The sequence below is a fragment of the Salvelinus namaycush genome, chromosome 16, assembly GCF_016432855.1.
Source record: "Salvelinus namaycush isolate Seneca chromosome 16, SaNama_1.0, whole genome shotgun sequence".
NCBI lineage: Eukaryota > Metazoa > Chordata > Actinopteri > Salmoniformes > Salmonidae > Salvelinus > Salvelinus namaycush.
Window position 1 is genome coordinate 43303901 of NC_052322.1, and position 22412 is coordinate 43326312.

A 22412-nucleotide genomic window follows, 5' to 3' on the forward strand; every position below is an offset into this window, starting at 1 on the left:
ACTCTACCCCACTCTGTCCTGACCACACCCCACTCTACCCCACTCTGTCCTGACCACACCCCACTCTACCCCACTCTGTCCTGACCACACCCCACTCTACCCCACTCTGTCCTGGCCACACCCCACTCTGCCCTGACCACTGTCAGACTACTATGTTGACTGTCATCGCCAGGATGGATTCCACTGTCTCTGACTTGACATCTAACTACCCTGCTTCCCCCCCCCCAAAAATTTTTTTTTTTACAAATCAATGATCTCCGACAACACAAAACACCATGGACACTCAACTGAGACACAAAAGACAATGTGTTGATAAGCCCAATAAGAGCAAAGGTCACCTTTCAGTGACCGCCTCTGGAGAAGATCGAAGAGGACTCCCTTATAAAGCGGCTGCTTGCAGCGGTATCAATTCACATACATCAGTTTCATTTTCAAGAAGCGGGTTTACAGATGATTCATTCATCCCCAGGAGTGAACGCATCGTCATATGTCCTGGGTACTATGTTTAAATACGTACCCTGTAGACGAGAGTATATAAGGTTTAGATAATGTATGTTTAAATACATACCGTGTTGGCCACCTGTAGTCCAGGATCGATCAACGTAAAGAACTCATCGTTAAGACTGGATTCAAGACTGATGATGTCATCGATCACATCTTCCATCTGAAATACAAACAGCTCTGGGGTCAGTAGAGGAAGAGGTGACATGATGCACATCTCTCTCCCTCCCTCCCTCCCTCCCACATCTACCCTCCCTCCCTCCCACATCTACCCTCCCTCCTACATCTACCCTCCCTCCCACATCTACCCTCCCTCCCTCCCACATCTACCCTCCCACATCTACCCTCCCTCCTACATCTACCCTCCCTCCTACATCTACCCTCCCTCCCACATCTACCCTCCCTCCCTCCCACATCTACCCTCCCTCCCTCCCACATCTACCCTCCCTCCCTCCCACATCTACCCTCCCTCCCACATCTACCCTCCCACATCTACCCTCCCTCCCACCCACATCTACCTCATTTGCACACACTGTATATAGCCTTTTTCTATTGTATTATTGATTGTATGCATGTTTATTCCATGTGTAACTCTGTGTTGTATGTGTCGCACTGCTATGCTTTATCTTGGCCAGGTCGCAGTTGCAAATGAGAACTTGTTCTCAACTGGCAGACCTGGTTAAATAAAGGTGAAATAAATAAAATCTAGCCTCCCTCCCTCCATGATCAGCTAAATGGCAAACCTGATCCCAGATCAGTGATCCCAGATCAGTGATCCCAGATCAGTGATCCCAGGTCAGTGCTCCCAGATCAGTGCTCCCAGATCAGTGCTCCCAGGTCAGTGCTCCCAGGTCAGTGCTCCCAGGTCAGTGCTCCCAGATCAGTGCTCCCAGGTCAGTGCTCCCAGGTCAGTGCTCCCAGGTCAGTGCTCCCAGGTCAGTGCTCCCAGGTCAGTGCTCCCAGGTCAGTGCTCCCAGATCAGTGCTCCCAGGTCAGTGCTCCCAGGTCAGTGCTCCCAGGTCAGTGCTCCTAGTCTGAGGTGCTTGATACATATGGTCCCTTGTCTCCCGGCACGTTGGGCCAGACATACAGCCAGATTGAGCCAGCGCGTTAGACAGGGTGAGTCATTCATAGGAAACCTCACTGAAAACACTCCACACACAGCACTTTATGAATGAGGCACCACAAGCCACAATGAAACGGACTCACGCTCTTCCTAGAAAATGGCTTCTTTACACTCTTCATATGAAATGTCTTCTTCACACTCTTATTATGAAATGTCTTCTTCAGACTCTTATGATGAAATGTCTTCTTCAGACTCTTATTATGAAATGTCTTCTTCAGACTCTTATTATGAAATGTCTTCTTCAGACTCTTATTATGAAATGTCTTCTTCAGATTAATTAATTCCTTATGAAATGTCTTCTTCAGATTATTTCATTCCTTATGAAATGTCTTCTTCAGACTCTTATTATGAAATGTCTTCTTCAGACTCTTATTATGAAATGTATTCTTCAGATTATTTCATTCCTTGCTACAAGTCAAGCCCTCCTTTAGAACCATAGAAGTCTGAGTAAGAGCTTTATCGACACACTGACTTTAAAAATTCCAGGTCAATTACATTTCAATTAAACTTTATTCATCCCCTCAGGGACAAATGAATGAGTTTTTTCTCCAGAAGTGAATACACAGACTGACACAGCAACAGGCAGTGGAGTACACCTTTAATTGAAGTGTCTGTGATATTGGTATGAATTGTGAAGCGTGCTGAGGTTATTAGACTGGCCGATGTTGTATTTAACAGAACGCTGTGGTGCCAAACACACAAAGAGCAAGGTGCAGGAGACAGACCAGCCCCGGGTCAGACAGACAGACCAGCCCCGGGTCAGACAGACAGACCAGCCCCGGGTCAGACAGACAGACAGACCAGCCCCGGGTCAGACAGACAGACAGACCAGCCCCGGGTCAGACAGACAGACAGACCAGCCCCGGGTCAGACAGTCAGACAGACCAGCCCCGGGTCAGACAGACAGACAGACCAGCCCCGGGTCAGACAGTCAGACAGACCAGCCCCGGGTCAGACAGTCAGACAGACCAGCCCCGGGTCAGACAGTCAGACAGACCAGCCCCGGGTCAGACAGTCAGACAGACCAGCCCCGGGTCAGACAGTCAGACAGACCAGCCCCGGGTCAGACAGTCAGACAGACCAGCCCCGGGTCAGACAGTCAGACAGACCAGCCCCGGGTCAGACAGTCAGACAGACCAGCCCCGGGTCAGACAGTCAGACAGACCAGCCCCGGGTCAGACAGTCAGACAGACCAGCCCCGGGTCAGACAGTCAGACAGACCAGCCCCGGGTCAGACAGTCAGACAGACCAGCCCCGGGTCAGACAGTCAGACAGACCAGCCCCGGGTCAGACAGTCAGACAGACCAGCCCCGGGTCAGACAGTCAGACAGACCAGCCCCGGGTCAGACAGTCAGACAGACCAGCCCCGGGTCAGACAGTCAGACAGACCAGCCCCGGGTCAGACAGTCAGACAGACCAGCCCCAGTCAGACCAGCCCCAGTCAGACCAGCCCCAGTCAGACCAGCCCCAGTCAGATAGACAGACCAGTTCCAGTCAGTCAGACAGACAGACCAGTTCCAGTCAGTCAGACAGACAGACCAGTTCCAGTCAGTCAGACAGACAGACCAGTTCCAGTCAGTCAGACAGACAGACCAGTTCCAGTCAGTCAGACAGACAGACCAGTTCCAGTCAGTCAGACAGACAGACCAGTTCCAGTCAGTCAGACAGACAGACCAGTTCCAGTCAGTCAGACAGACAGACCAGTTCCAGTCAGTCAGACAGACAGACCAGTTCCAGTCAGTCAGACAGACAGACCAGTTCCAGTCAGTCAGACAGACAGACCAGTTCCAGTCAGTCAGACAGACAGACCAGTTCCAGTCAGTCAGACAGACAGACCAGTTCCAGTCAGTCAGACAGACAGACCAGTTCCAGTCAGTCAGACAGACAGACCAGTTCCAGTCAGTCAGACAGACAGACCAGTTCCAGTCAGTCAGACAGACAGACCAGTTCCAGTCAGTCAGACAGACAGACCAGTTCCAGTCAGTCAGACAGACAGACCAGTTCCAGTCAGTCAGACAGACAGACCAGTTCCAGTCAGTCAGACAGACAGACCAGTTCCAGTCAGTCAGACAGACAGACCAGTTCCAGTCAGACAGACAGACCAGTTCCAGTCAGACAGACAGACAGACCAGTTCCAGTCAGACAGACAGACAGACCAGTTCCAGTCAGACAGACAGACAGACCAGTTCCAGTCAGACAGACAGACAGACCAGTTCCAGTCAGACAGACAGACAGACCAGTTCCAGTCAGACAGACAGACAGACCAGTTCCAGTCAGACAGACAGACAGACCAGTTCCAGTCAGACAGACAGACAGACCAGTTCCAGTCAGACAGACAGACAGACCAGTTCCAGTCAGACAGACAGACAGACCAGTTCCAGTCAGACAGACAGACAGACCAGTTCCAGTCAGACAGACAAGTTCCAGTCAGACAGACAGACAGACAAGTTCCAGTCAGACAGACAGACCAGTTCCAGTCAGTCAGACCAGTTCCAGTCAGTCAGTCAGTCAGTCAGTCAGTCAGTCAGTCAGTCAGTCAGTCAGTCAGTCAGTCAGTCAGACAGACAGACAGACCAGTTCCAGTCAGACAGAGACAGACCAGTTCCAGTCAGACCAGTTCCAGTCAGACAGACAGACAGACCAGTTCCAGTCAGACAGACAGACAGACCAGTTCCAGTCAGACAGACAGACAGACCAGTTCCAGTCAGACAGACAAGTTCCAGACAGACAGACAGACAGACCAGTTCCAGTCAGTCAGTCAGACAGACCAGTTCCAGTCAGTCAGTCAGACAGACCAGTTCCAGTCAGTCAGTCAGTCAGTCAGTCAGACAGACAGACCAGTTCCAGTCAGTCAGTCAGTCAGACAGACAGACCAGTTCCAGTCAGTCAGACAGACAGACAGACCAGTTCCAGTCAGTCAGACAGACAGACCAGTTCCAGTCAGTCAGACAGACAGACCAGTTCCAGTCAGTCAGTCAGTCAGACAGACAGACAGACCAGTTCCAGTCAGTCAGTCAGTCAGACAGACAGACAGACCAGTTCCAGTCAGTCAGACAGACAGACCAGTTCCAGTCAGTCAGACAGACAGACCAGTTCCAGTCAGTCAGACAGACAGACCAGTTCCAGTCAGTCAGACAGACAGACCAGTTCCAGTCAGTCAGACAGACAGACCAGTTCCAGTCAGTCAGACAGACAGACCAGTTCCAGTCAGTCAGTCAGACAGACCAGTTCCAGTCAGACAGACAGACCAGTTCCAGTCAGACAGACAGACCAGTTCCAGTCAGACAGACAGACAGACCAGTTCCAGTCAGACAGACAGACAGACCAGTTCCAGTCAGACAGACCAGTTCCAGTCAGACAGACAGACCAGTTCCAGTCAGACAGACAGACCAGTTCCAGTCAGACAGACAGACCAGTTCCAGTCAGACAGACCAGTTCCAGTCAGACAGACAGACCAGTTCCAGACAGACAGACAGACACAGACCAGTTCCAGTCAGACAGACAGACAGACCAGTTCCAGTCAGACAGACCAGTTCCAGTCAGACAGACAGACCAGTTCCAGACAGACAGACAGACCAGTTCCAGTCAGACAGACAGACCAGTTCCAGTCAGACAGACAGACCAGTTCCAGTCAGACAGACCAGTTCCAGTCAGACAGACAGACCAGTTCCAGTCAGACAGACAGACCAGTTCCAGACAGACAGACAGACCAGTTCCAGACAGACCAGTTCCAGACAGACCAGTTCCAGACAGACCAGTTCCAGACAGACCAGTTCCAGACAGACCAGTTCCAGACAGACAGACAGACCAGTTCCAGTCAGACAGACAGACCAGTTCCAGACAGACCAGTTCCAGACAGACAAACAGACCAGTTCCAGACAGACCAGTTCCAGTCAGACAGACAGACCAGTTCCAGACAGACAGACAGACACAGACCAGTTCCAGTCAGACAGACAGACAGACCAGTTCCAGTCAGACAGACCAGTTCCAGTCAGACAGACAGACCAGTTCCAGACAGACAGACAGACCAGTTCCAGTCAGACAGACAGACCAGTTCCAGTCAGACAGACAGACCAGTTCCAGTCAGACAGACCAGTTCCAGTCAGACAGACAGACCAGTTCCAGTCAGACAGACAGACCAGTTCCAGACAGACAGACAGACCAGTTCCAGACAGACCAGTTCCAGACAGACCAGTTCCAGACAGACCAGTTCCAGACAGACCAGTTCCAGACAGACCAGTTCCAGACAGACAGACAGACCAGTTCCAGTCAGACAGACAGACCAGTTCCAGACAGACCAGTTCCAGACAGACAAACAGACCAGTTCCAGACAGACCAGTTCCAGTCAGTCAGACAAACCAGTTCCTGTCAGACAGACAGACCAATTCCAGTCAGTCAGACAGACAGACCAATTCCAGTCAGTCAGACAGACAGTCCAGTTCCAGTCAGACAGACAGTCCAGTTCCAGTCAGTCAGACAGACCAGTTCCAGACAGACCAGTTCCAATCACAGACAGACCAGTTCCAGTCAGACAGACAGACCAGTTCCAGTCAGACAGACAGACCAGTTCCAGACAGACAGACCAGTTCCAGACAGACAGACCAGTTCCAGACAGACCAGTTCCAGACAGACCAGTTCCAGACAGACAGACAGACAGACCAGTTCCAGTCAGTCAGACAGACAGACCAGTTCCAGTCAGTCAGACAGACAGACCAGTTCCAGTCAGACAGACAGACCAGTTCCAGTCAGTCAGACAGACAGACCAGTTCCAGTCAGTCAGACAGACAGACCAGTTCCAGTCAGTCAGACAGACAGACCAGTTCCAGTCAGTCAGACAGACAGACCAGTTCCAGTCAGTCAGACAGACAGACCAGTTCCAGTCAGACAGACAGACCAGTTCCAGACAGACAGACAGACCAGTTCCAGACAGACCAGTTCCAGACAGACCAGTTCCAGACAGACAGACAGACCAGTTCCAGTCAGACCAGTTCCAGTCAGTCAGACAGACAGACCAGTTCCAGTCAGACCAGTTCCAGTCAGTCAGACAGACAGACCAGTTCCAGTCAGTCAGACAGACAGACCAGTTCCAGTCAGTCAGACAGACAGACCAGTTCCAGTCAGTCAGACAGACAGACCAGTTCCAGTCAGTCAGACAGACAGACCAGTTCCAGTCAGTCAGACAGACAGACCAGTTCCAGTCAGTCAGTCAGACAGACCAGTTCCAGTCAGTCAGTCAGACAGACCAGTTCCAGTCAGACAGACAGACCAGTTCCAGTCAGTCAGACAGACAGACCAGTTCCAGTCAGTCAGACAGACAGACCAGTTCCAGTCAGTCAGACAGACAGACCAGTTCCAGTCAGTCAGACAGACAGACCAGTTCCAGTCAGACAGAGACAGACCAGTTCCAGTCAGACAGAGACAGACCAGTTCCAGTCAGACAGACAGACAGACCAGTTCCAGTCAGACAGACAGACAGACCAGTTCCAGTCAGACAGACAGACAGACCAGTTCCAGTCAGACAGACCAGTTCCAGTCAGACAGACCAGACAGACAGACCAGTTCCAGTCAGACAGACAGACAGACCAGTTCCAGTCAGTCAGACAGACAGACCAGTTCCAGTCAGTCAGACAGACAGACCAGTTCCAGTCAGTCAGACAGACCAGTTCCAGTCAGTCAGACAGACAGACCAGTTCCAGTCAGTCAGACAGACCAGTTCCAGTCAGTCAGACAGACCAGTTCCAGTCAGTCAGACAGACCAGTTCCAGTCAGTCAGACAGACAGACCAGTTCCAGTCAGTCAGACAGACAGACCAGTTCCAGTCAGTCAGACAGACAGACCAGTTCCAGTCAGTCAGACAGACAGACCAGTTCCAGTCAGTCAGACAGACAGACCAGTTCCAGTCAGTCAGACAGACAGACCAGTTCCAGTCAGTCAGACAGACAGACCAGTTCCAGTCAGTCAGACAGACAGACCAGTTCCAGTCAGACAGACAGAGACAGACAGACCAGTTCCAGTCAGACAGACAGACCAGTTCCAGACAGACCAGTTCCAGTCAGACCAGTTCCAGTCAGACCAGTTCCAGTCAGACAGACAGACCAGTTCCAGTCAGACCAGTTCGTCAGACAGACAGACCAGTTCCAGTCAGACAGACAGACAGTATTATTTTTGTATCTGTATGTTTCTAACAGTGATATACCTCCTCTTTGTTGGAGCTCAGGCTGAGCACAGCCAATGGGCTGCTGGGAGTGCTGCTGGCTGCAGGCTGGAGAGAGGGGGCGGATACGGACTGAGGCGAGGGGGAGGCGCCCAGCGTCTGATTGGTCACTTTGTTCCCGAGGGTGGAGGAGAGGTAGTGTTTAACCTGTTGTCTCTGGGAGGCCTGGATGTGATACCAAGTGGGGTTTTCCAGGTGGGTCTGAACCTACAGGAGAGAGAGAGAGATGGTCAGATTAGTCAATGATTAAATGCATTATAATCTGGTTATAAATGAACTGTAAGACTTCCGTTTTAATAAGCACAAACAGATAAGACGTTTGTTGTCACGAGCATGCGCAAGTCCTCCTCAAAATACAATGGTCAGAGCGCTCCAGCAGGGGCGTGACCTACCTTGAGGACCTCCACAGGAACCTGGGCAGGGGGAGGTCTGGCCCCGGGATGCCCTGGGGCCACGGAGATGGCTGGGGAGGAGTCGGTGGTGCGTAGCTGGGCCGAGGAGACCTGCTGCTGGGCCTCTCTCCTCTCCTGGTCCCTGGCCTGCTGGCGCATCAGCTCCTGCCTCATCAACACCCGGGACGTCATCACCGAGCCGGAGGAGGGAGACGCCGCGTCAGAGGGGGGCTGGGACACGCTGCAGAGAGAGGGAGGGGGGGGGGGGGGGAGGGGGGGGACAGAGTCACGTCACTATGATTAGCTTTATTGTGCCCAATTTGATTGGAGGACAGAGACGGGCTGCAGGGGGAGGGGGGGGGGGGGGGGACAGAGACGAGCTGCAGGGGGAGGGGGGGGGGGGACAGAGACGGGCTGCAGGGGGAGGGGGCAGCTGCAGGGGGAGGGGGGGGGGGACAGAGACGGGCTGCAGGGGGAGGGGGGGGACAGAGACGGGCTGCAGGGGGAGGGGGGGGACAGAGACGGGCTGCAGGGGGAGGGGGCAGCTGCAGGGGGAGGGGGGGGGGGGACAGAGACGGGCTGCAGGGGGAGGGGGGGGACAGAGACGGGCTGCAGGGGGAGGGGGGGGACAGAGACGGGCTGCAGGGGGAGGGGGGGGGGACAGAGACGGGCTGCAGGGCGAGGGGGGGGACAGAGACGGGCTGCAGGGGGAGGGGACAGAGACGGGCTGCAGGGGGAGGGGGGGGGCAGGGTCAGTATAAAAACTGTATACAATATAAAACATAAATTAAACATGATGTATACATTGAGAATACAGAAATGCAGTGAAATAAGCAGGAGAGAACAAACAGGAACAGGAAATACATTTGTTTGTTAAATGTCAACGCTGCACCAGAAGGTTTTTCTCAAGACCAGTCTCCTTGATGAAGAGAGGCAGAACTCAGGGAATTGAAAGAGCAGCGACGATGATGACGATGATACTATGTAGATAGTACAATATGTAGCGGTTAAGGTACGCGGGTTCAGATTGCTGTGCACCGTTACAAGTCTGTTTCCAACGAGGACAACTGAAAGTACAGAACACTATTTTCACAAGACTCTGTCGTTACATAGAGATACAGTATATTTCCATCCTGCTGAGTGACTCACTGGGAAGCCCCTAGAACTCAACTAAACCCTACACCCTAAAGCCTACACCCTAAAGCCTAGTAGCTTCACACAGGGAGTCTAACTCTGCTGTCATCGTCCTAGTACCCATACCAGATCAGCCACTAGAAACTAAACCCTTCACCCTAAACCCTCCACCCTAAACCCTCCACCCAGTAGCCATACCAGATCAGTCACTAAGAACTAAAACCCTACACCCTAAACCCTACACCCTAAACCCTCCACCCAGTAGCCATACCAGATCAGTCACTAGGAACTAAAACCCTACACCCTAAACCCTACACCCTAAACCCTCCACCCAGTAGCCATACCAGATCAGTCACTAGGAACTAAAACCCTACACCCTAAACCCTACACCCTCCACCCAGTAGCCATACCAGATCAGTCACTAGGAACTAAAACCCTACACCCTAAACCCTCCACCCAGTAGCCATACCAGATCAGTCACTAGGAACTAAAACCCTACACCCTAAACCCTACACCCAGTAGCCATACCAGATCAGTCACTAAGAACTAAAACCCTACACCCTAAACCCTCCACCCAGTAGCCATACCAGATCAGTCACTAGGAACTAAAACCCTACACCCTAAACCTAACACCCAGTAGCCATACCAGATCAGTCACTAAGAACTAAAACCCTACAGCCTAAACCCTCCACCCTAAACCCTCCACACAGTAGCCATACCAGATCAGTCACTAAGAACTAAAACCCTACAGCCTAAACCCTCCACCCAGTAGCCATACCAGATCAGTCACTAAGAACTAAAACCCTACACCCTAAACCCTACACCCTAAACCCTCCACCCAGTAGCCATACCAGATCAGTCACTAAGAACTAAAACCCTACACCCTAAACCCTACACCCTAAACCCTCCACCCAGTAGCCATACCAGATCAGTCACTAGGAACTAAAACCCTCCACCCTAAACCCTCCACCCTAAACCCACCCAGTAGCCATACCAGATCAGTCACTAAGAACTAAAACCCTACACCCTAAACCCTACACCCAGTAGCCATACCAGATCAGTCACTAAGAACTAAAACCCTACAGCCTAAACCCTTCACTCTAAACCCTCTGCTGTTAACGTCTTCCTCAGTCGCCCCTGGATACACACAAGGAGACGAGGGAATCAAAACTACAAACCAAGTCACCTTACAGCTTACCTTCACCCTGGGAGGGCTTTCCCAGTCAGAAGTGACCTTACCTTCACCCTGGGAGGGCTTTCCCAGTCAGAAGTGACCTTACCTTCACCCTGGGAGGGCTTTCCCAGTCAGAAGTGACCTTACCTTCACCCTGGGAGGGCTTTCCCAGTCAGAAGTGACCTTACCTTCACCCTGGGAGGGCTTTCCCAGTCAGAAGTGACCTTACCTTCACCCTGGGAGGGCTTTCCCAGTCAGAAGTGACCTTACCTTCACCCTGGGAGGGCTTTCCCAGTCAGAAGTTCCCACAACATGATCACGCTTGAACTAACATGACTATCTAAGGTTGTGCGAGTCTAAGATCTAGATCAACATGACGAAGGTTGTGTGAAGTTACTACTGTAACCCTCAGCATCGAACACAACCTCTCCAAAGTGGAAATGAAGATGTATAAAATCTTTGTAAGCATTGTAAATGTTCCCCTATCGAGATGCCAACACTGTCACTGAACACATTACAAGTAACAATCAAATCAAACATTTTGTCTTTCAATAGGTCACACAAAATACTACCATTACTACCGGAGAATGTCCTAACAGATTGTCTACTCCAAACACCTACTCTCTTGTCCGTCCGTCCCCCCCCCCCCACCCCCAAAAAAGAGACTAATAACATTGCCTTCAACTCTCATCCTCCTCGATGTGTCCGTGTATTGTTGCTGAGTCACTGTGAATACACTGTGGGATTTCCCAGGGGTTTAGACAAGAGGAGAAACAACAGTAACCTGATCGTCTGTCTCTCCGTGAAGCAGAGAAAATCATTTCCTTATTCCTCGTGTTACTATTTTTCTTTCTATCATAAAGGTTTTTTTAAACTCTGCATTTGTTTGTTAAAGGGCTCGTCAAAGCCAGCGTTTCACGGTTAAGCCCACACCCGTTGTATTCGGCGCATGTGAACAAATACAATTCGATTGGATTGAGCTAGGCAGTGCACAGACACGTTTTGGTAAAACAGTTCCGTGTACATGATGGACAGGGGAGGACAAGAATGGGAGGTTAGACCGACATGAAGATAGTATCTGGTCTGACCTAGAACAGTGTGTGTGTGAGTCAGTGTCCGTGACTGTTTCAGTGTGAGTGTCAGTGTGAGTGTGAGTGTAGAACAGTGTGTGTGTGTGTGTGTGTGTGTGAGTGTAGAACAGTGTGTGTGTGTGTGTGTGTGTGTGTGTGTGTGTGTGTGTGTGTGTGTGTGTGTGTAGAACAGTGTGAGTGTGTGCGTGTGTGTGTGTGAGTGTAGAAGTGTGTGTGTGTGTCAGTGTGAGTGTGTGTGTGTGAGTGAGTGTAGAACAGTGTCAGTGTGTGTGTCTGTGTGAGTGTGAGTGTATATATATATATATATATATTCACCTCAGAGTGATGGGCTGGCTCTTCAGCTGGTAGAAGGTATCAGAGTCTGAAGGGAGGATGCTCTCAACCTCGATATCTGCTACTATCCCCGACTCAGGTAGGAGAGGCTCCACACTGGAAACAAAACAACAACATACAACTACAGGTCAGTAACATACAACAACATACAACTACAGGTCAGTAACATACAACTACAGGTCAGTAACATACAACTACAGGTCAGTAACATACAACATAATACAACTACAGGTCAGGAACATACAACTACAGGTCAGGAACATACAACAACATACAACTACAGGTCAGTAACATACAACTACAGGTCAGTAACATACAACTACAGGTCAGTAACATACAACAACATACAACTACAGGTCAGTAACATACAACTACAGGTCAGTAACATACAACTACAGGTCAGTAACATACATCATAATACAACTACAGGTCAGGAACATACAACTACAGGTCAGGAACATACAACTACAGGTCAGTAACATACAACATAATACAACTACAGGTCAGTAACATACAACTACAGGTCAGTAGCATACAACTACAGGTCAGTAGCATACAACTACAGGTCAGTAGCATACAACTACAGGTCAGTAACATACAACTACAGGTCAGTAACATACAACTACAGGTCAGTAACATACAACTACAGGTCAGTAACATACAACTACAGGTCAGTAACATACAACTACAGGTCAGTAACATACAACTACAGGTCAGTAACATACAACAACATACAACTACAGGTCAGTAACATACAACTACAGGTCAGTAACATACAACATAATACAACTACAGGTCAGGAACATACAACTACAGGTCAGGAACATACAACTACAGGTCAGGAACATACAACTACAGGTCAGGAACATACAACTACAGGTCAGTAACATACAACATAATACAACTACAGGTCAGTAACATACAACTACAGGTCAGTAACATACAACTACAGGTCAGTAACATACAACTACAGGTCAGTAGCATACAACTACAGGTCAGTAACATACAACTACAGGTCAGTAACATACAACTACAGGTCAGTAACATACAACTACAGGTCAGTAACATACAACTACAGGTCAGTAACATACAACTACAACTACAGGTCAGTAACATACAACTACAACTACAGGTCAGTAACATACAACTACAGGTCAGTAACATACAACTACAACTACAGGTCAGTAACATACAACTACAACTACAGGTCAGTAACATACAACTACAGGTCAGTAACATACAGGTCAGTAACATACAACTACAGGTCAGTAACATACAACTACAGGTCAGTAACACACAACTACAGGTCAGTAACATACAACTACAGGTCAGTAACATACAATAACATACAACTACAGGTCAGTAACACACAACTACAGGTCAGTAACATACAACTACAGGTCAGTAACATACAACTACAGGTCAGTAACATACAACTACAGGTCAGTAACATACAACTACAGGTCAGTAACATACAATAACATACAACTACAGGTCAGTAACATACAACAACATACATATATATATATATATATATATGTGTGTGTGTTTTTGCTTTTCATTATAGGGTATTGTGTGTAGATTGATGAGGGGGGAAAAACTATAATACATTTTAGAATAAGGCTGTAACGTAACCATGTGGAAAGAGTCAAGGGTTGTGCATATTTTCTGAAGGCGCTGTATATTTACTGAACAAAACTATAAAACACAACATGTAAAGTGTTGATCCATGCTTCATGAGCTGAAATAAAAGATCCCAGAAATGTTCCATACTCACAAAAAGCATATTTCTCTTCCCAGTTAGTGAGCATTTCTCCTTTGCCAAGATATATATCCACCTGATAGGTGTGGAATATCAATAAGCTGATTAAACAGCATGATCATTACACAGGTGCACCTTGTGCTGGGAGACAAAAGGCCACTAAAAGGTGCAGTTTTGGCACACGACACAATGCTACAGATGTCTCAAGTTTTGAAGGAGCTCGCAAATGGCATGTTGACTGCAGGAATGTCCACCAGAGCTGTTGCCAGAGAATTGAATGTTAATTTCTCTACCATAAACCGCCTCCAACGTTGTTTTAGAGAATTTACATTAAGTACAACCAGACTAAAAACCCTGGGCAACATGTAACCATGCCAGCCCAGGACTTCCATATCCTGCTTCTCTACCTGCTGGAGACCAGCCACCTGGACAGCTGATGAAACTGAGGAGCATTTATGTCTGTAATAAAGCTATTTATGTCTGTAATAAAGCCCTTTTGTGGGGAAAAACTCATTCTGAATGGCTGGGCCTCCTGGCTCCCCATGGATGCGCCCCTGCCCAGTCAGGTAAAATCCATAGATTAGGGCCTCATCAATTCATTTAAATTGACTGATTTCCTTATATAACTGTAATTCAGTACAAATTTTTAATTGTTACATATATATATTTTTGTTTAGTATACATTATAGCAGGTCTCGTCAGTAGCCTAGGCTGAGGGGAAAAATAGATCCAAAAACACCAAACCCGGATGCCAAGCAGACGTCCACAGAATGTAAACACGGAAACGCCGCCAAGATGTCTTGTTCTAGAATTACCACCGAAGAATGACACGCGACGACAGAACCATATACGAGCTCATATTAGTCTTTATGACTATTATGATACGAAAACAATAATATATCCGACTCACCAATAAATGAATAAATAGTCCCGTTGCCTTCAGGAGAAAAATAACTGAAAGCCCGTTAGCTTGAAACCCGAGTAATGGAATTCCATAATCGGTCCTTGGTGGGAAAATATTCCAGTCTCACAATTAGGTTTATGCAGAAAAACGAGAATTAGTTTGTCAAAACAAAAATGTCGTTTTTTATTTTATAGAATAGGAAGCCATGTTGTCATCATAAAGAGGAGAATGTAGCCTTCTGCTCCGCTCAACGGTTAAACCGACAAAACATTTATAGAAACCTCATCAACATTCAACTAGGGCCCACCAAAAATATATGTTTTTGCCTCAGCGATCAAATGACCGTTAAGACAATAAAATCGAAGAATGCCCTTTGCATCCTAAGAAATTGGCTTGTTACATCGTATTAGTTGCTTAGGCTACAGCGCGACAAAATGACAGGCATCCGTAGAGCTGCTAAAAATAGGAAGCTAGTGAACTAAACCCATTACTACCCGGACTACTATAAATCACGCACCAACTTTCTGTCAAATGAAACGTTATAATATTGTAGCCTAACAGTAGTTAATGACTGTAGAACATTGTAGTGTAACCATTGTAACAACACAATAGACAGGGGAAAGATTGTATCAATATTACTGTTATTAGACAAGGAGGCAGATTAAACATTATAACATGTTCTCGTCAAAATAGCCGAGTCTAAACGAAATCCTACCAAATGGAGCCTAGTGGTAAAAGATTTGTATAACTAAACCAAGATAGACCACTGTCTGTCGTTTCAAACGGGAACAAATGAGTCATAGTGGGCAGAACAAGCACGGAGGGAGGGGCATAGCCAGACACGAGTTAGCGAGATCCCATTGGCCCGTCCTAGCATATACTTGCATATTTCCGTTAGGGAACGCCTACTCTGTGAAATGTGCAATAATAACTACAATTTGCATCTGCACTCCAAAACAACAAAAAACATTTTAAACTTTGGGAAAGGGTAGTCTACAAAACTTTGTACACTCTGTTCGTAACAGATTTTAGTTTTGGGAACAGAAAACTCTTTTCATCAATGAGAAAATTAGCAGAATGTTGGCCAAAATACATCTTCTCCTACAGCTAGCCACTGGGCCATATTTGGTCGTGAGTGGAAACGTGAAGTGGATGTGTCACATTTATACATCAAGTGAAATATCTGTCTCATTATTTTATCTGTGTTTATAGTCTTATTTTAATTGATCACAAAGAAAACAATTAATGAATATGTTTTTCTTGGTATAAACCTGGTCATTTAGTGATGTCTCTAATCTGTACCAACCTGGTCATTTAGTGATGTCTCTAATCTGTACCAACCTGGTCATTTAGTGATGTCTCTAATCTGTACCAACCTGGTCCTTTAGTGATGTCTCTAATCTGTACCGACCTGGTCATTTAGTGATGTCTCTAATCTGTACCGACCTGGTCATTTAGTGATGTCTCTAATCTGTACCGACCTGGTCATTTAGTGATGTCTCTAATCTGTACCGACCTGGTCATTTAGTGATGTCTCTAATCTGTACCGACCTGGTCATTTAGTGACGTCTCTAATCTGTACCGACCTGGTCATTTAGTGACGTCTCTAATCTGTACCGACCTGGTCATTTAGTGACGTCTCTAATCTGTACCGACCTGGTCATTTAGTGACGTCTCTAATCTGTACCGACCTGGTCATTTAGTGACGTCTCTAATCTGGACCGACCTGGTCATTTAGTGACGTCTCTAATCTGTACCGACCTGGTCATTTAGTGACGTCTCTAATCTGTACCGACCTGGTCATTTAGTGACGTCTCTAATCTGTACCGACCTGGTCATTTAGTGATGTCTCTAATCTGTACCGACCTGGTCATTTAGTGATGTCTCTAATCTGTACCGACCTGGTCATTTAGTGATGTCTCTAATCTGTACCGACCTGGTCATTTAGTGATGTCTCTAATCTGTACCGACCTGGTCATTTAGTGATGTCTCTAATCTGTACCGACCTGGTCATTTAGTGATGTCTCTAATCTGTACCGACCTGGTCCTTTAGTGATGTCTCTAATCTGTACCGACCTGGTCCTTTAGTGATGTCTCTAATCTGTACCGACCTGGTCATTTAGTGATGTCTCTAATCTGTACCGACCTGGTCATTTAGTGATGTCTCTAATCTGTACCGACCTGGTCATTTAGTGATGTCTCTAATCTGTACCGACCTGGTCATTTAGTGATGTCTCTAATCTGTACCGACCTGGTCATTTAGTGATGTCTCTAATCTGTACCGACCTGGTCATTTAGTGATGTCTCTAATCTGTACCGACCTGGTCATTTAGTGATGTCTCTAATCTGTACCGACCTGGTCATTTAGTGATGTCTCTAATCTGTACCATTATATAAAAAACTACAACAAAAACAACTCAACTCGAGCGCGGCAGACTACGGTCGATGCGAGCGCGGTAGACTACGGCCGGCGCGAGCGCGGTAGACTACGGCCGGCGCGAGCGCGGTAGACTACGGCCGGCGCGAGCGCGGTAGACTACGGCCGACGCGAGCGCGGTAGACTACAGTCGACATTCCAAAGGGATAAAATAAAGTAGGCTTGTGGTGATGTGTGTTTTGGCCTATATGTTTATTTAAATGTATTTACATTTTTTATACCAGCCCCCAACCCCGCAGGAGACCTTTTGGTAGGCCGTCATTGTAAATAAGAATTTGCTATTAACTGACTTGCCTAGTTAAATAAAGGTTAAATAAATAAAAAGTACAGGAAGTAGAAATAGTCCACCCAGCATGCCCTCAGTGTGATGTTATCCTAGGAATAGTCCACCCAGCATGCCCTCAGTGTGATGTTATCCTAGGAATAGTCCACCCAGCATGCCCTCAGTGTGATGTTATCCTAGGAATAGTCCACCCAGCATGCCCTCAGTGTGATGTTATCCTAGGAATAGTCCACCCAGCATGCCCCTCAGTGTGATGTTATCCTAGGAATAGTCCACCCAGCATGCCCTCAGTGTGATGTTATCCTAGGAATAGTCCACCCAGCATGCCCTCAGTGTGATGTTATCCTAGGAATAGTCCACCCAGCATGCCCTCAGTGTGATGTTATCCTAGGAATAGTCCACCCAGCATGCCCTCAGTGTGATGTTATCCTAGGAATAGTCCACCCAGCATGCCCCTCAGTGTGATGTTATCCTAGGAATAGTCCACCCAGCATGCCCTCAGTGTGATGTTATCCTAGGAATAGTCCACCCAGCATGCCCTCAGTGTGATGTTATCCTAGGAATAGTCCACCCAGCATGCCCTCAGTGTGATGTTATCCTAGGAATAGTCCACCCAGCATGCCCTCAGTGTGATGTTATCCTAGGAATAGTCCACCCAGCATGCCCCTCAGTGTGATGTTATCGTAGGAATAGTCCACCCAGCATGCCCCTCAGTGTGATGTTATCGTAGGAATAGTCCACCCAGCATGCCCCTCAGTGTGATGTTATCGTAGGAATAGTCCACCCAGCATGCCCCTCAGTGTGATGTTATCGTAGGAATAGTCCACCCAGCATGCCCTCAGTGTGATGTTATCCTAGGAATAGTCCACCCAGCATGCCCTCAGTGTGATGTTATCCTAGGAATAGTCCACCCAGCATGCCCTCAGTGTGATGTTATCCTAGGAATAGTCCACCCAGCATGCCCTCAGTGTGATGTTATCCTAGGAATAGTCCACCCAGCATGCCCTCAGTGTGATGTTATCCTAGGAATAGTCCACCCAGCATGCCCTCAGTGTGATGTTATCGTAGGAATAGTCCACCCAGCATGCCCTCAGTGTGATGTTATCCTAGGAATAGTCCACCCAGCATGCCCTCAGTGTGATGTTATCCTAGGAATAGTCCACCCAGCATGCCCTCAGTGTGATGTTATCCTAGGAATAGTCCACCCAGCATGCCCTCAGTGTGATGTTATCCTAGGAATAGTCCACCCAGCATGCCCTCAGTGTGATGTTATCCTAGGAATAGTCCACCCAGCATGCCCTCAGTGTGATGTTATCCTAGGAATAGTCCACCCAGCATGCCCTCAGTGTGATGTTATCCTAGGAATAGTCCACCCAGCATGCCCTCAGTGTGATGTTATCCTAGGAATAGTCCACCCAGCATGCCCTCAGTGTGATGTTATCGTAGGAATAGTCCACCCAGCATGCCCTCAGTGTGATGTTATCCTAGGAATAGTCCACCCAGCATGCCCTCAGTGTGATGTTATCCTAGGAATAGTCCACCCAGCATGCCCTCAGTGTGATGTTATCCTAGGAATAGTCCACCCAGCATGCCCCTCAGTGTGATGTTATCGTAGGAATAGTCCACCCAGCATGCCCCTCAGTGTGATGTTATCGTAGGAATAGTCCACCCAGCACAGTGTGATGTTATTGGGGAGATGTGTTTTCATTTAGTTGGTCAAACCATACTAAATAACAACCCCTCAGCAGATCTACATTCATCCCAGACCAGGCTGTAGATAGGGTGCCATTTGGGACTAAATTCCCTATATAGTGCACTACTTTAGATCAAGGACCATCAAAAGTAGTGCAATATATAGGCAATAGGGTGCCATTTGGAATGTGACCCACAGGAAGCCATAAAAATGAGCTGAGAGGGAGATTTCTGCTGAGTCATTTCCACTCAGACACAAGGTCCACACGCATGGCAGACACACACACACACACACACACACACACACACACACACACACACACACACACACACACACACACACACACACACACACACACACACACACACACACACACACACACACACACACACACACACACACACACACACACACACACACACACACACGGAGAGAGTATGTTATAACAACCGTCCAGGAATTTAAAACCCATTCAAAACATAAAATACAGATTGAGTAACTTTCAAGAAGTGTTAAAGTTTACTGAATTACAGCTATAGTTATAGCCCGAGTAAATCATCATAGTTAAATCACTCAGCATTATGCAACTTGCCTTTTTATGCAACAACATGTGGACATTGAAAGTGTAACAAAATACAATATATTCAATCCCAAGTTCAGTAGGTCTGTTTCAACCATAACAGGAACAGTTCAGTAGGTCTGTTTCATCTATAACAGGAACAGTTCAGTAGGTCTGTTTCATCTATAACAGGAACAGTTCAGTAGGTCTGTTTCATCTATAACAGGAACAGTTCAGTAGGTCTGTTTCATCTATAACAGGAACAGTTCAGTAGGTCTGTTTCATCTATAACAGGAACAGTTCAGTAGGTCTGTTTCATCTATAACAGGAACAGTTCAGTAGGTCTGTTTCATCTATAACAGGAACAGTTCAGTAGGTCTGTTTCATCTATAACAGGAACAGTTCAGTAGGTCTGTTTCATCTATAACAGGAACAGTTCAGTAGGTCTGTTTCATCCATAACAGGAACAGTTCAGTAGGTCTGTTTCATCTATAACAGGAACAGTTCAGTAGGTCTGTTTCATCTATAACAGGAACAGTTCAGTAGGTCTGTTTCATCTATAACAGGAACAGTTCAGTAGGTCTGTTTCATCTATAACAGGAACAGTTCAGTAGGTCTGTTTCATCTATAACATGAACAGTTCAGTAGGTCTGTTTCAACTATAACAGGAACAGTTCAGTAGGTCTGTTTCATCTATAACAGGAACAGTTCAGTAGGTCTGTTTCATCTATAACAGGAACAGTTCAGTAGGTCTGTTTCATCTATAACAGGAACAGTTCAGTAGGTCTGTTTCATCCATAACAGGAACAGTTCAGTAGGTCTGTTTCATCCATAACAGGAACAGTTCAGTAGGTCTGTTTCATCTATAACAGGAACAGTTCAGTAGGTCTGTTTCATCTATAACAACAGGAACAGTTCAGTAGATCTGTTTCAACTATAACAGGAACAGTTCAGTAGGTCTGTTTCATCTATAACAGGAACAGTTCAGTAGGTCTGTTTCAACTATAACATGAATGCAAACTTAACAGCTATGTGGAATCAAATACACTTTGGCTTTTCATTTCAGGTGAAGGTAGCTAATTGGTATACAGATGCACATACTACCCACCCTTTTTCCTCCTCCTCCCCCCTCCAGACCAGTGGCATGATCAAAGTGCTATGCAGGAAATAGCATTCCCAGGTTATTTTGATACATGCCAGATATTTGTTTTATGATCTTATCTTAAAATAATAAATACTTCCAACGGCAATCCTCCATTACAAAACAATCTCAGATGATAACCAGTTTGCCAGGGCTGTCTGGCATGCCACCTACTAATGAATTACGCTATATGGTAGAACGCATATGTTCTTGATGAAAGACAACACACATTCCATGTTACTGCTCTTGACTTGCTGTATTGGTTCCCATCGTTCCTCTGACACAGTCAGTTGAGAACTAATTCTTATTTACAAATGACGGCCTAGGAACAGTGGGTTAAACTGCCTTGTTCAGGGACAGAACGACAGATTTTTAACTTGACAGCTCGGGGGATTCGATCTAGCAACCTTTCAGGTACTAGTCCACTAGGCTACCTGCCGCCCCGATAACCTGTCATCCTGTCTAGCAGACAACAGATAAGCCCAATGCTGAAGGAGATGACTCACCCTACACATCTCAGCAGAATTAGTGACCCCATGTGTGTGTGTCTATTAATTACCCTGCTTAGACAGAGAGCTTTCTGTCTACGAGAACACTTCCTTTCTGATACCGCAGCTGCATATATAACAGAGAGTGATGCCATTACAGAACATTTACTCAACAAATTAGGTCAAAATGCCCAGTAAGTTAGTTCTACTGGTTTTATAAGTAGACCAGTGGGAGATAATAGATGGCACGCTATATCCAACGGAATAGAATAGCTGTTATATATATAAGATATATATATATATATATAAGATATATATATAAGATATATATATATATATATATATATATTTGACTCACCTGATTAAATTCAGAGTTTCGGTTGTGTCTAGAATGACGAACACGGTCTGCTGCTGCTCGTGAGGCGCTCGCTGTACCAAAACGCGATTTTGATATGACTCAAATGTCCCCGTTTCCTCGCGGTTCTGCCCCTCGTTAAAGGTAGACATTTCTCTACCAAGTCGGTTGCTGAGTTGCAAACAAAGATAGTATTTTAGCAGGGCCGAAGAATCGATACTGCAGCTTCAAATCCAGAGAAAGAGGGAAAGAGAGAGACTATCACCGCGCAAACACCGTAATGAATGAGCAGTGTTCGTACCGTGTTGCTGCGGGCTCGATTTGGGGGGAGTCGTGATCAAATCATTCTGCTAACCGTTCTATTACGGGAAGTGGGGTGAAAGTAGGAGAAATCCTCGCCGACGTCAACCTGGGAGAGGCTATAAGGACACTCCTGACCTGTAAAACGACTCTTACCTTAACCGTAACCTTAACCTAAGTTTAACCAAATTAAAATATAAAACAAATTAAATATCGGTCTTGCAGGTTAGGAGTGTCCGTATACCTTTTTTATCCGTCAACACCGAACGAAGGATCGTTCGAGCTTTTGACGGACAAGCCAGGTTTCCAATGAACGGTCCGGGTGGGCAGGGCTAGAATATTATTTAGCCAATAGGATTGCGTAAAGAGAACCACGAATGTACATAGGCCAGTTTAGAGGTTGTTTTTCACTTACCAAATATTTCATCTGCTTGTCACAAAGCTCACAGATCACAAAACTATACCAGAAGCTATATCCTCTTATTTACTGCTGACGTGGAATAAATGTTATTTTCATGTAAGACT

At 47.0% G+C, this 22412-nt stretch overlaps 1 protein-coding gene across 6 annotated transcripts in view; it reads right to left on the reverse strand.

The window, feature by feature from the left end:
• The window catches only part of LOC120061461 (transcription factor E3-like), a 46865-nt gene extending 24729 nt beyond the window's left edge, over positions 1–22136 (reverse strand). For 4 of the 6 annotated variants that reach the window (XM_039011289.1, XM_039011287.1, XM_039011288.1 and 1 more), the window contains exons 1-5: positions 21591–22136; positions 11948–12061; positions 8234–8474; positions 7824–8048; positions 569–664 (exon numbers count right to left, since the gene is read on the reverse strand). In XM_039011289.1, coding sequence (XP_038867217.1) covers positions 569–664; positions 7824–8048; positions 8234–8474; positions 11948–12061; positions 21591–21739 — 825 coding nt within the window. In that variant the 5' untranslated portion in view covers positions 21740–22136. Of the gene's footprint in view, positions 1–568; positions 665–7823; positions 8049–8233; positions 8475–11947; positions 12062–14637; positions 15032–21590 lie in introns of those variants that run through there. The other 2 variants (XM_039011286.1, XM_039011290.1) reach the window with 2 other exon arrangements.
• Positions 22137–22412: the final 276 nt, after the last annotated feature.